The following is a 14,591-nucleotide window of genomic DNA, read 5'->3' on the forward strand; positions in this document are numbered from 1 at the left end:
CATGCTAACCATTGCACAACCCCCCACAGGTTCAATCCAACCCATGACCCCCTCTCATCTTCTGTTGTATTTTCAGGTTCTAGATTTGCATACATACTACCCATCATCGGAAGACGGGTGAGGAGGCAGATGACCCGACATTATATTTATTAATTGCTTAGGATGTTTCAACAACATTAAAAGTATATCAATAAGCTTTTCCAGTTTATATTTACTACCTAAGATTACGGCATATAGTGTATTCTGTGTGCGTAAGAGGTCGCCCTTAAATGGAAACAGTTCGCGGTTGGAGATATATATTTGTAGTGTTCAGGCGGAACGAGTAAAAAAAAAAAAAAATGAGAAGCTGGTGATATTAACTCCGATGTTTATCTTACATATACCAATGGATGTAGTCTCATTATAACGCTTTCTCTGTAGTTTGGTTGTCATAGAACTGAATGACAGGTAAGTGTGTATGTATGTACAGTACGCACGGGGGGCCATGTGGTCAACCACACCCAATGGGCGGTCTTGTCACTTTCCGGACTGGAAATGAAACGTTCCATGGAAGAAATCTGGATGATTACCTTGAGTACGAGAGAACTATGGTTGCCGGTAATGGGTGATTGCCACAATCATCAGTTCGGTTGAGGCGTTCAACATCTACGGTACGTTCAGTCACATGAATCTGGGAATTCGGGCCTGGTATGCTGGTTTTCGCAAGAGATCCACCCGGCGTGTGCCAGGTATGCTACATTTTCTCAGTCGACTGGCTCGGTCTTCTTTTCCTCTTTCAGAGGTGGCTTCGTACTATTCCTGGGCTTTGATTCCCCCTGACTTGCTCCACGGGGCTAAACTACATGGGGATTCTGTGACAACTGGGTACCTTACAAACTACGGAGTACTTCTTATGAATAGATCCTTTGAATGGGATGCTATGGGAGATATGTCCAGAAATGCTAGAGCTCAGCCGTCCCTGCGCCCGCGCTATGCCACAAATTAACGCCTGCGAAGTCCTACGCCAAAATTCCAAAATAAAGAAAAAGAAAGATCGATGAAGAAAAGAGAGAGGTGAACGTGTCTCTCTCACACACGAGACCCAGTGTCACGACCGCTCCTTCTCCTCCTCCTCCTCTTCTTCATCACTGCCAGTATCTTGGTCGTCAAAGTCCATGTCTTCGTCCGAGTCGCTTCCTCCGAACACGTCATCGTCTGCATCGCTTTCCGCCCAGAAATCCGAATCGTCCTTCTCCACGGGCTTCACTGTTGCTGGTTGGTGGGTCGGCATGACGAAGCCTTCGGGGATGTCTTGCTTCGAAATCTCAACGTCCTTCCGGACGCGCGACTTGTATTCCTCGGGTTCCTTCCGCAGCGTCACGCCAGCGTCGACGTTGGCGGGGGACGACACTTCCGCGTCGTCTAGTAACGAGAGGATGGAGATCAAGACAGATTCGACGCGTTGAGCAGGCGACCATCGTTCCGAGGCCAGCTCGCCCGACATTTCATCTTCGCCTGGTGCGTGGAGAATCGAGATGCAGAGTTTCCCGTCGGGATAGATATTGGGGTGGTACAGCGGGCGTCGAAAAGCGAACTCTATGGTTGAAAATTCCGAGTCAGTCGCTGTTACGAATTCCGAGCCGTGGGTTGACGGTGCTGCTTACCTGGGGGCGAAAAAGGGTAGTTTTTGGGAAATTTCATGGACGCCTTGAAATAACCGCCGTAGTACAAGGAGTCGGGGTTGAGGACGATTAATCCGATAGTCCACCTGAAAATGTCCTCGTTATCAAGCTGGCGGACAGAAGACCGTTAGCTAAGCCCAGTCACACGGGGTGTAGGACCCTGGGAAGGCTTACTTCGATATTGACCCAAGGCTCCTTGGCGAGGGTCTTGTATTCGTTCATCAAGATACGTTCGGCCATAGTGACAGTGAGAGAGGAGACGAAAGAAGGATAGACTGGCGGCGGTTAGGGAGTAGCGGTGGAACTATTCTTGGGGGTTGGAAACACCAGATAACGTAGAGGCGTAGGGGATCCCCTGTACAGGATGATGTTCTGTCAAAGGGCGGGACGATCGTCCTGTGAGGCGATAAGATTCCGCCCTTTTCAACGTCTGCACACTAGCCTGGGCGTGGCAATCCCCACGGAAAGTTCCGGGGTGGCGCTATGGAACAATTGGGACTTTGCTGTGGGTTCCTGTACCCGCTCAGGGGAGGGAAAAAACCGAAAGGAAAAAGTCAAATAACGGAGGAGATTTTTCTTTGGTGTTAAGAGAGTGCCATTACTAACGACTGTGTTGTTACTTGTCGCTGGTGAGTTTCGAACCACTTTTTCTTTCTGTTCAGCTGTGTTATTCTCCACTTTTGTCTCTCGGTAGTGTTTCTCCAAAAAACCGATGAATGAGAATATTAACACAAGGACTCTATCTAGTCTAGTTCTACTAAGTCGTAGGCCAGTCGCCTGCGTTCCTGGGGACCTGGATAGGTACCTCGACATCATCGCATGCCATTGGTGTACAGGATCAAATCAGCCGAGGAGCAAAGGTGGAGAGGGATTCCTCTCAAGTGGGGTTTTCACCTACGCCCGGTTCGCTTGAAGCCGACCTCGTCGCAGCTGTCCATACTCTAAGGGATCTAGTACGAGCAAAGTTATCCCGCTTATCTCGGAGATAGAGATACGAATTACCCAATTGGGGAGTCGGGGAAGAAGTTTTTGAGTCAGAGCTCTTTTACGACCTTCCTGCAGGTTACATTGCCATCAAGTGACTCACTGCCGTAATCTATCCCTGCCGACGCCTGGTTCGTTGCTGATGACACTGGAGAACGGAATGACGAATCTCATAGGTAGGACGGTACTCCATAAGTACTCAGAAAAATAGCCAGTAGCTTGGCATCTCTTCTGGAAAATGAACAAAGGTAACTCAAGATCCCTGGGACTGAAGGTTTGACATACATACAACGTCTTCACTATGCAAAGTAGTATGCAGTAAAAGCACAGACGTTAAATCACTAGTTCCGAGTTCCAACCCTAGTCGTACATATGTACATAGTACATATCTAGGGTTTAGTTTAGAGATATGGAGGGAGAAAAAGGAACTAACATAAGAAAAATAAATCAAGGAAAAAAAAAAGAATTTCAAATAAACATACTAGACCACGCCAGAGATAGCTTGATATTTTCCTGAGTTATATATACCATGAATTGACCTTGAGTAGAGGAGATGCGGTGATATCATAGGCCAATGAGGGCTGTCATGGGAGCTGCAGCCATCAGATAATTATTTCGAGTCTCACACGAACTCTGCCGCCAATAGGCTGAGATTCCCTCCCCCCTTCCGTTGTCGTCAATTTCTGTGAAAGAGAAAAAAGTGACTCGAACGTGAGTACGTTGTAAATTAATAACCGTTGGTCTGGGTTCTGGATCCCTCGCACCAGGCGGTGGGGAACGAGTACTAGTAGCCTAGGGAATCCACCCTGCTTTCTCTCCCTCCCCCCGTCCCACTTCTTTCTAACTGCTCTCTTGGCTTTCTCTGCCCTTCCGTCATCCGTCGTTTTCCCTTCCCTTCCGTCTTTTCTTTTCCAGATGAGCTTGGATTCACCTTGATCCATCTCTTCATTCCATTGTTACTGACAGAACTGCAAGGGCTTCTCGGTGCCCTCGCACTTCGTTATCACTTGTGAATTTCCCTTGTCTTTCGTTTGCTTTTCTCCGATTGCCATGCTAGGCTTGTCTTGCGACACAATCTCCGCAGACTGCCAATAACGCGAGTGGCTGTTGTATAGCTCTCGTCCTGTCGTCCTCCTCCCACGTGGGTCTCTGTCACCAGGACCTGAACGCGAGGCGGATGATCTATCAGATCTTCTATTATAGCAATTATTTTCTTTCATCCGCTTGTCAGAAATGACGCCGGAATGCCATGGCCCCATTTGGGCCATCGATGACGTTTCCCGTTGCTTTCAACGCAAGTATGATCGACACTCTTCCCAGTCCATCTCTTAAATGTGATCGAAGAGCCATATACTCACCATTGTCAATCGCAGTTATCTACAAGTCATTTTACCACTGACCGCATGTGGGCTCTCGCTTTTATTTATCGTACTTCGCGTCTCTTATTGCTACTTCGTCTCTCGAAAAGGTGTCTCGTACAAGATCCTCGTGGATGATGCTGCGGAAACTGGTGCCCAAGTGGCTGAGGGGCATGGAGAAGAAACGGATCGGATGTTGTCCAAGGCCGCGGAAGAGGAATTGTTACAATTTGAAGTCGATCGCCCTCGAGGCGAAGTCGCTCTGATAACGCTCGAAGTAGTGGCGCTTCTGGGAGAAGTGGCCGTCTTCATCGCGGTTCTGTGGACAAATACCTGGGGCAACAGCGGTAAACTCTCTGCGGTGGCGAAGCTAGTTTCGTGGAGTTATATCCTGTTTTTGGCATTGATTCGCTTGCTTCTCTCTACTCTGGACTTGCATCTGCTTCCTAGGATTTGGAATCACACCGCTTGCCTGTACGGGCTCCAGTGGTTGTTCAATATTCTTGTGTTCCGGTCTGCCGTCATTCATCCCGTCTCAAGGCGTGCTACAATCTTCAGCGCGGTGGAGTTTTCTCTATCTACTCTTCTCCTTCTCATTGCAGTGACTACGCGCAGAGGAAATAAGGCCGTATTAGTTCCACACGAGGATGGTATCCAGCCAGCGAGACATCCAACTGCCAGCTTGTTCTCCTTAGCAACCTTTTCCTGGCTAGATCCCCTTATCCTAAAGGGCTATAGACAAGCTCTGGAACTCGACGACGTTTGGAATTTGACCTCATCCCAAAAAGCAGCAACCGTGCTGGAAGACTTTCGCCGGAGGCAGTATAAGGGCGCATTAGTTTGGAGACTTGGTCGCTATTTTTGGCCTACGCTCTTGTGGCAAGGTTCATGGACGATCTTCTCATGCCTTTTTACGTACTTACCTACCATTCTGCTCAAGGCAATCTTGGAATATGTGGAAGATCCGAGGTCAACCACTGCGAATGCCGCTTGGCTGTTTGCCATTCTGTTGTTCTGCTCGGGAGCTATTCAGGGTGTTGCGGATGGACAAGCTCTCTGGATAGGGCGCAAGCTGGGCGTGAAACTTCGCGCCATTATCATCGGCGAGATTTACGCCAAAGCTCTGAGGCGCAAAGCGGGAGCCTCTGGCGATGCGGGCAAGAAAAAGCCCGAAGAAACTACCCCTATCAGTAAGAAGAAGAGAGTCTTCACCTTCGGTCGAAAGAAAAAGAAGGCCACAACGACAGATCCCGAGGCAGATGGCCAGAATGCAAAGGAATCTGGAGAAGATGACGATGCTCACTCGGCCAATACAGGTAACATCATCAACTTGATGGCGATTGACTCCTTCAAGGTCAGCGAGGTGGGTGCCTACCTTCATTTTCTGTGGGCTAGTGTGCCGGTGCAGATCACTATCGCCGTCACGCTTCTGTACCGGCTTCTTGGGTTCAGCTCATTCGCTGGCATTGTCATAATGGTTTTCATGTTGCCGGTGAACCTGTTCATCGCAAAGCAATTTACAAAGGTCCAAAACCAGATCTTGACTTCAACCGACGCTCGCATACACGCCACCAATGAGATACTGCAGAACATCAGGATCATCAAGTATTTCGCATGGGAGCAGCGCTTTGAAGATACCGTCAACGAGAAACGCAAGGCGGAACTCAAAGCATTACGCTACCGCTACATTATCTGGTCCACGGCAGCAACCGTCTGGTACGGAACACCACTTATTATCACTTTCGCTTCGTTTTTCCTGTACACCGTTGTGGAGGAGAAGAAGCTGACACCGTCGGTTGCCTTCCCGGCCCTGTCGATGTTTTCGTTGCTTCGTATTCCGTTGGATCAGCTGGCCGATATGGTGGCTCACGTACAAGAATCAAAAGTCTCTCTGGACCGTGTGGATAAATTCCTCAACGAGGAGGAAACCCAGAAATACAATCAGTTGGAAGATAGCAACTCTGCTGGACAGCCACCTAAGATTGCGCTGGAGAATGCCACGCTTACCTGGGGAAGCTCCAAGGGCCAATATAAAGATGACCCGCAGAGTGATACTACGGACGCATTTCGCTTGATTAATATCGATGTATCATTCCGGACTGGCAAATTAAATATCATTACTGGAGCCACAGGCTCTGGCAAGACATCTCTCCTGATGGCACTCCTGGGAGAAATGAAACTCCTGGAAGGTAGCGTTCATTTACCCGGTGGAACCTCTAGCCGGACAGAACTTCCGGTCGACCCACAGACGGGTCTTATGGAGAGCGTGGCGTACTGTGCGCAGGAAGCGTGGCTAGTCAATGATACCGTCAAGGGAAATATTGTTTTTGCCTCACCTTGGGATCAACGTCGCTACAATGCTGTGGTAAAGGCCTGCGCTCTGGAACGAGACTTTAGTATCCTCGATGCCGGTGATCAGACTATCGTAGGTGAGAAGGGTATCAGTCTTTCAGGAGGACAAAAGCAGAGGATATCCCTCGCCCGTGCCATCTACAGCAAGGCGCGCCACCTCCTGTTGGACGACTGTCTGAGTGCCGTAGACTCCCACACTGCCAAGCACATTTTCCGAGAGGCTCTTCTAGGACCGTTGATGTTTGACCGAACCTGCGTGCTTGTTACCCACAACATTGCTCTTACTGTCCCGCAAGCGGAGCATGTCATCGTCCTGGACAACGGTAAGGTGGTCGCCCAGGGACGTCCGGACAAGGTGGCAGCGTCCGGAGTGCTGGGCGACGAACTTCTCAAGTCGCGACCCACATCTAGGTCTAGCTCTCAACGTCCCTCTCGAATGCCGACCGATCTCGGAGACCGTCATGAGGACGAGTCGCATGCCACCAACGGTGGAATTACCAATGGCTCAGCCGGAAAAGGTCAAAAACAAGAGGAGGCACGACCTAAGTTGGTGGAAGGAAAGGCTACTGGTAGTATCAAGTGGTCAACCATCAAAATGTACCTTCTCTCTATGGGCTCATGGTACTACTGGACGGGCGCTTTGTGCGTTTTCTGCTTACAGCAACTGGGATCTGTATCTACGAATGTTTGGATCAGACAGTGGGCCAACTCCTATCAGACTGAGCATGTCGGAACAGATGATGTTGGAGACTACGCTGCCATAACGAGTTTCAAGATCCCGTCATTCAATGCTGGGGGTGTCCCACGAACCTCCACACAGAGTGCCCCCCACTTTGGTACACGGGTAGCCACGGGGACCTACGGCGATGTTAATGTTGCCTACTATCTCGGTGTATATGCGATTCTTGGATTGCTTTACATCATGATTTCCTTGGTCAGAGAGGGTGTTCTGTTCTGGGGCTCGCTGCATGCATCCAATAAGATCCACAAGCGTCTTTTGAATGCCGTGATGCATGCTAAGTTCAAGTTTTTCGACTCAACACCTCTCGGTCAATTGATGAACAGGTTTTCCAAGGATGTTGAAGCTGTCGACCAAGAAGTTGCTCCGGTGGCAATTGGTATGCTTCACTGCCTTGCCACTGTGGTAATGATTGTGGCTCTGATTTCCGTGATTATGCCCGGTTTCTTGATTGCGGCTGTCTTCATTACGTTGGTCTACTTTGCATTGGGAGCTGTGTACTTGAATGCCTCTCGTGATCTCAAGCGACTAGAGTCTGTGCAGAGGAGTCCTTTGTATCAACAGTTCGGCGAGACCCTTAATGGAATTGTTACTATTCGTGCCTACGGCGACGGGCCTAGGTTCATTGTGGACAATCATCGGCGCATCAACGACTACAACCGGCCGCACATTTATCTTTGGGCCAGTAATCGTTGGCTTGCCCTTCGCGTTGACTGGTGTGGTGCCTTGGTCTCCTTCTTTACTGCTGTCTTCGTCCTGCTCAGTATCGGAAAGATTGACGCCGGCGCTGCTGGTCTTGCGCTGACATACGCAGTTACATTCACGGAGAATGTTCTCTGGTTGGTCCGTCTCTATTCCGAAGTTCAACAGAACATGAACTCTGTTGAACGAGTGAAAGAGTATCTTGAGGTAGAGCAAGAGGCGGCGGCGGTTATTTCCGAGTCAAGGCCGCCAGCCCACTGGCCTAGTGGCGGCGCTGTTGAATTTACCAACTACACTACACGTTACCGACCGGACCTTGATCCTGTTCTTCGCAACGTTTCCTTCACTGTGCAGCCGGGTGAAAAGGTCGGCATCGTGGGCCGCACTGGCGCGGGCAAAAGCTCACTGGCCCTTGCTCTCTTCCGTGGCCTTGAAGCTGAGAAGGGACGTATAGTCATTGATGATGTAGATATCGGCTCTATTGGGCTCCGCGACCTGCGAGAGTCTATCACGATTGTGCCTCAAGACCCGACTCTTTTCACAGGCACCATCCGGAGCAACCTCGACCCATTCAATCTCTTCACGGATGAGCAAATATTCACCGCGCTCCGTCGGGTTCACTTGATCGGCTCTGGAACATCAGGAACTGCAACTCCTGTGGTAAACAGCGCGGAACCCGTCGCGACAGCGAATGGCACTGTCGTTCTTGAAAATAAGAACATCTTCCTCAACCTTGAGACACCGATTTCGGAGTCTGGATCTAATTTGTCCCAAGGACAGAGGCAGCTTATGTGTCTCGCCCGTGCGCTTCTTAAGGACCCCAAAGTACTGATGATGGATGAAGCGACGGCTTCCATTGACTATAACACCGATGCCAGAATCCAGGAGACGCTACGTGAACTCCGGGACAGCACTATCATCACGATTGCACACCGCTTGCAGACGATCATTGACTACGACAAGGTGCTGGTGCTCGATCACGGCCGTGTGGTGGAGTACGACCATCCGTGGACCCTTATCAACCGGGAAGATGGTGTTTTCCGAGGCATGTGTGACAACAGTGGGAATATGGAGGTCCTTTTGGACGGTGCCAAGAAGGCCTGGGAACATAAACGGCTTGTGGATGACTCATAGACTTACATATAGCTTCTGTTCTGCATATTTATTTTTCTGACCCTTTGTCCATCTTCACGTCCGCGAAGATCAAAAGTTTTCCAGGCTCAGGGTTATATTCTGTATTGTTATTTATATTGGGCGTATAAAGGAATGTGCTCTTGAGTTAATATGATAGTTTGATCTACATTAGAGTTTGTAGTTCCTGAGGTGTTGGCGATATATGTCACAATGTATAATTTTATGACAATCTATGATTGCCTACAGATATTGTCCATCTTTCGGACAGCGAAGCATTAAGTACCATGGCCGTAGTAGAAAGTCTCGTCATTCCTATGATTAGCAACGCAAGGGTCAAGATCTTGTTCAGGCGTAAAAAGTCTGTTGTGGGAGGCGGAACTCTCGGATGTAATGTCGTGGAAAACATGGAACACACTCCATAGCCAAGAGAATGGGGTCTTAGGGTATATCCACGGAGAGTGAGTCTTTGGATATATATGGCTTCCTTGTTTTCCCACAGCCTTGCTTCTGTCAAGAAGTAGTGGTAGTTGTAGAAGTCGTAGTAATAGTCCTACTCGTAGTACGGAGTAGAAAAGGGAGAAATAGTCGTGAATCATGATCTACAAGCAAGGCGGGCGGCTAAACCCGATCGCGCCTAGCTCCATCTACTTTAATTCCGATAGGATCCGCGACTCCAAACAGTCGATCACCGCACAACAGCTGCAAGACCGGAGCTATGCGGATACCGCCGCCTCTATCGCTGGAGCCTAGTGAAAACTCTCCTTTAATGATATCACTGGTGCCACTGAATTCATCCTGACATAACCTTTCACTGCCGTAAGACCGGCGATGCCGCGTCAGTCCCGGCCGCCGAACCATGAACCGTGGCGGCTCGTTTAGCAAAAAGACTTCATCTTGCAAAGTCAATTCATGGTGGGCGTTGGCTATTAGCGGCGGAACAGTCTTCCAACAAGGATTGTCTGGATGTCGTGATGCAAAGGACGGCGATAAACTTCTGCGCCTCTTGGGTGTGGAGCCTGGGGCAGCCCAAAATAGGCCATTTCATCATATGGTTACATTGATAGGTCAGTGATTCCAGATCTACGTCGGCTGTGTGAATCTATAAGAGTGGCTGAAGGGATTTTCTCACGTCCCTCTACCCTGAAGATATAATAAATTTTGTGCTTGCGTGTTTGGCTTAACACATTATACATACATCTACTGCGTCCCTGTGCAACAAATTTGTATCCATAGGACCGCTCGGCTGGAACTATAAATCACATAATCATGCGTATCTTCTCTGCTTTGAGCAGCCTCCTTCTGGCCGGAGCTGCTCTCGCCCAGAGCTCCGACTGCTCGCCCAAGTCTGGTGATGTCCAGACCCTTCAGTTCGCCTGGGCTCTCCAGCATCTGTCCGAACGGTTCTGGTCGTCTCAATCCCTCAACCAGACCTTCCTGAACAATGCCACCAACGCCTCCCAGGCAAACTACGAACCCAACTTCAAGGGCATCACCCGTGAGAACCGTCTGGGCATCCGGGCCGTGCAGCAGGTTGGCAACGACCTCTCCAACTTCACCACTCCTCGTTGCAACATCACCATCCCGCAATCTCAGGACGCCAACAGCTTCCTCAAGAACGCCCTGCAGGTCGAGCAGACCGTTGCCGGTGGCCTCATCGGCCTGGCCGCCTACACCCAGTCTCCTGAGGTCGCCTTCCTCCTAGCTCGTCTGGCTGCCCAGCACAGCGCCCAAGCCGCCTACCTCGGTACTGAGACGAACTCCACCTTCTTCCCCTCGAACAGCACCTCTTTGATCCCCGCCTATACTCCAGACCAGATCCTCAAGACCGGTAATCAGACCGGCCAGCTGGGTACCTATTTCAACAAGTGCGTGACTGCGCCCTCCGGCCCTTGTGGCCAGAAGGTTAACGTCGGTCCTCTGGTCGCAACCCTGAACTCCACTAGCACTGGCGGTGGTACTTCTAGCTCTGCATCCCCCTCTAGCACCGCCACTGAGACTTCGTCGGCCTCATCCTCGACTAGCACGTCGACGGCCAGGAACAGGAAGTACTTCTAAGCTTCTGATTCGAATCATATCGAGTATATCGACAAGCCAACAGAGGCCGAGAAAGACAATCCGCCAAAGATATACTTCGCAATTTTGGGTTGGTAAAAGTCTGAGTGTGACTTATGATGACCACCATTCATGTATCAACCACGTTCTGTAATCATCTAATTTATGTCCCAGTGTGTGGGGTAATGTAATGTGCCAGGTTTGGATGGGTTCTGTGCTATAGTTGGTTTATATAATAGTTTATAGTTTCTGGATCTATAGGTCAGGGAATCAATATGTTTATTATGAAAGACAGCTACTTGTTCTAACACAGGCCCAACCACTTTGGACCAATTGGCAAACTCTGCGTAATTAAATGACATAGTAGATTATGTATTCTATGATAGAGGGATATGTTCATGAAATAGGAACTTGTTAACCTTCCGGTCTGATGGATCTCGAAACGCCGATAGCTCAAACTTGAAACAAAAGAATTTTTTGCCAACGGCTAATGTACCAGGGCAGTGATTGTTCCTGATTTTCAAGGTAGCATGGCTTCAACCACGCAGATATCGTTGGCATTATTGGCGTTGAAAATGTGGGGCGGACGTAAAACCCTGTGGTCATATGCATTAGAGTCTTGATAAATAAGCTTGTGTGCTTCAAAGCCCTTCTTGCCAGAAGTGTTATAGATAGTACTATGCGAGGGACATCAGAAAGTGCCCCGAAAGCCAATTTAACATACAATCGGAGTGGTTCCTAGTTGATCGATAGGTCGTCCTCTACTGCTTCCCCTCTGCTGACTACACGAATCCCTGCAATGGCGTCTTTGAGACCCTTTTTTTTTTTCCCGACCGATTGGACTAGAGAGAACAAGGGTGTACGTAGTCCTCCTCTTTAGGGCTACGTCGATCATGAGCCATTTATCCCGAACCTCACTTGACTGTTTTAACTTAAATAATCCAATCCCTCAGAAAGAATTCTCTTCACCACCATATATCCAACTCAACCCCAACCAAAGCGCATAACCATGACACCCTGGAAAACCGAACGATGCAGTATCGCCGACGCCCCCGCCTTAGCCGACAATAACATGTCAGCCTTCTGGGAAGACCCAACATGGATCCTTCTATGGCCCAAGGAAATCACACTGGACTATCTAATCTCCCAATGCGCAAAGCGGTACCCCAGGAGCCTGCTGAACTCCCGCAAAAACACCCGCCACCTGAAGGCCGTCGATCCCCTCACCGGCGAGTTAGTCGGATACGCGCGGTGGATTTTACCGGACACGCACGTTGTTGCAGAAGATGGGACTCCGCAGTGGGGGGAGGCGCAGATTCCGGACGTGAGCGACGAGGAGAAAACACGATTCCAGGCATTGGCGGAGTCGGCGTGGTGGGGTGGGAGAAGTGATATGGATTCGATCGATGATTTGAATGATGAGGTTATGCGTCGTATACTGGTGCAGAGGCCGTATATGAGTAAGTTGGCGGGGTGGTAGTGGTTCTTGTTGGGGGACTTGTTGAGCTGGCTGATTGTTGTTATAGAGCTTGACTATTTGGCGGTTCATCCTAAGAATAAAGGGAAAGGAATTGCGACGGTGCTTGTTGCTGCCGGTGTTAGGGCGGCGGAATCAATCGGCTTGCCGACTGTTACCATGTCGTATAAGGCTGGTCGTGGGGTGTATGCGCGTTTAGGGTTTGAGGAGGTGGATCGAGTCATTCAGGATGACTCGCAATATGGAGGTGCTGGTGAATATGGAGCGTACTTTATGATACGGGAGATTGGGAATTGAAAGCTTGGACACATTGTATGTATGTACTGGGTTTGATGATGGTGGTTTATTCTTTCATTATTCGCTACCTTCGCGTACTGTTCTCATACAATTGTGGAGGTGTACTTGTCCTTTTAAACGCACGCGCCAGGGATTATTAGGTGAATCGATCAAAGCTATTCGGAGTAACTCAGGCTTGTGCTGGGATTCGGTTCATTGATAAAGGATTGTTCATATTTCATTCCGAGGCTACTACAGATCGACATGACAACAAAGGATGAGATAAAGGCACATCAGGAGAACAAGCTCTCTCCACTGTCATGAAAGAGTTCCGAGTTCTTTACTCTTCCTCGGGGACATCATAAACGTCATACTTCTCTTTGGACCGCTTATCGGGGACGTCGTACACATCGTACTTCTCCTTGGACCGCTTGTCAGGGGCGTCATAAACATCATATTTCTCTTTGGACCGCTTGTCGAGGACGTCATAAACATCATACTTCTCTTTGGACCGCTTGTCGACGGCGTCGTAGACATCGTACTTCTCCTTGGACCGCTTGTCGGGAACATCGTAGACATCGTATTTCTCCTTGGATGGCTCACGACTACCCAATATTAGTTACCAGTGCTCGTTCCTGCTTCACGATGACAATATAGCTAGCTTACACTCCAAGAGAGTTGGCCGGGGCCGGAAAAGCCAGAGCAGAGGCAAGTAGCCCGAGAGTCACTAGTGAAGCTGCAGTGAAACGCATCTTGGAGCAGCAGTCTGAGTTTCAAGCTTGGAATAAGGATGAATGATAATATTATGTCTTGCTTGTTTGGATAATAATGAAACTGGCTGGCGGATAGATGGGTTCTTAAACTTCTTCCTGCCGATAAACGTATGGTAAAGATGGTGAGGGATTTATTTGCTCCCACAGGCTTGGATTCGTAATGTGTGGCTGTCGATAGGCCTCCTGCCTTGAATGGATATCACTAGGAACTGGTCCGGGTACCGCGATTTCCGTAAATAATTGAGAAAGGCCCTCACCTACTTGCCTTTACTGGCATGTTGCATATACTACAGCGGTTAGAGCAAGACAAAGCCTGTTGAGGAGAAGGCTTTAGAGACCCCCCTCCTGATGCTGTTGCGTAAGCTATAGCAACATCGCCTCGGTCTTATGTGTCGATCATATACCAATCGGAACCACGAAGTATGACTACTGGCTTGATGAAATCCAATACCCTTGTAGAAGGTCGGTGAGCGAAAGGCGATAGATCTTGGTCTGGTGAAGTGTGTGATCGCCATGTAAGCATTGCATGGCGCAAGCATAGGTTTACTGCACCGGGCCCATAGGGTCGAGGCACTGCAGATTAACCTGACAATCAGGTTCGGACCGTGGCCCAGACAATCCCGCCTAGGGTTACATTGCATCATTAGTTAGTGCTTACTTTTTCTTGATCATCATCGCTCCAATCAAGTTCCATCTTTACTCCTGCATGTAGTAAGCGTCCCACTCCTCATCTAGCAAGGGTAGGGCAGTGTAGGCAGACATCTTTCACTACCACATATTTGCAATACTATACTTCTAGTACGCAATATGTCTTACATGAAGAAGCTGCATGATTACGCGTCTCTAGGATGTGGTTCTCGCAAAAGAGGGGTAAAGGTAGCAAGAGAGATCGAAGGACCCTATACTCAATCAGTGGGATAAACTAAAAGCAATTGGGAGCTTGGTTTGCACAAGACTGTGTTTTCAGCAGGCTCTTCCTTCATTTCCATAGCTTCCAGTTGCAACATTGAGTCGTGCACTCTACTCATCGCAAGAATGTCATTTCAGACTAAAGAGGCGGCCTATGATCCTCTAGCCTCCGAC

General features: G+C 49.2%; 5 protein-coding genes across 5 annotated transcripts; 3 read left to right on the forward strand and 2 right to left on the reverse strand.

The window, feature by feature from the left end:
- Positions 1 to 1,087: 1,087 nt before the first annotated feature.
- AO090020000516 (putative ubiquitin conjugating enzyme (UbcC)) lies at positions 1,088 to 1,901 on the reverse strand (the record flags this gene model as incomplete). Its single annotated transcript, XM_001824767.3, has 3 exons — positions 1,088 to 1,575; positions 1,644 to 1,770; positions 1,836 to 1,901. The coding sequence occupies 3 exons, from the start codon at positions 1,899 to 1,901 to the stop codon at positions 1,088 to 1,090; spliced, it is 681 nt and encodes a 226-aa protein (XP_001824819.1).
- Positions 1,902 to 7,967: 6,066 nt separating this feature from the next.
- On the forward strand, positions 7,968 to 8,930 carry AO090020000515 (putative ABC bile acid transporter; the record flags this gene model as incomplete). Its single annotated transcript, XM_023237962.1, has 1 exon — positions 7,968 to 8,930. One exon carries the CDS (start codon positions 7,968 to 7,970, stop codon positions 8,928 to 8,930), a length of 963 nt encoding a protein of 320 aa, XP_023092875.1.
- Positions 8,931 to 10,196: 1,266 nt separating this feature from the next.
- Positions 10,197 to 10,985, forward strand: AO090020000514 (uncharacterized protein; the record flags this gene model as incomplete). Its single annotated transcript, XM_001824765.3, has 1 exon — positions 10,197 to 10,985. One exon carries the CDS (start codon positions 10,197 to 10,199, stop codon positions 10,983 to 10,985), a length of 789 nt encoding a protein of 262 aa, XP_001824817.1.
- A 1,006-nt stretch (positions 10,986 to 11,991) lies between these two features.
- On the forward strand, positions 11,992 to 12,756 carry AO090020000513 (GNAT family N-acetyltransferase; the record flags this gene model as incomplete). Its single annotated transcript, XM_001824764.1, has 2 exons — positions 11,992 to 12,442; positions 12,509 to 12,756. 2 exons carry the CDS (start codon positions 11,992 to 11,994, stop codon positions 12,754 to 12,756), a joined length of 699 nt encoding a protein of 232 aa, XP_001824816.1.
- A 319-nt stretch (positions 12,757 to 13,075) lies between these two features.
- On the reverse strand, positions 13,076 to 13,487 carry AO090020000512 (uncharacterized protein; the record flags this gene model as incomplete). Its single annotated transcript, XM_001824763.3, has 2 exons — positions 13,076 to 13,340; positions 13,402 to 13,487. 2 exons carry the CDS (start codon positions 13,485 to 13,487, stop codon positions 13,076 to 13,078), a joined length of 351 nt encoding a protein of 116 aa, XP_001824815.1.
- Positions 13,488 to 14,591: the final 1,104 nt, after the last annotated feature.

The sequence above is a fragment of the Aspergillus oryzae genome, chromosome 6, assembly GCF_000184455.2.
Source record: "Aspergillus oryzae RIB40 DNA, chromosome 6".
In the NCBI taxonomy this organism is placed as follows: Eukaryota; Fungi; Ascomycota; class Eurotiomycetes; order Eurotiales; family Aspergillaceae; genus Aspergillus; species Aspergillus oryzae.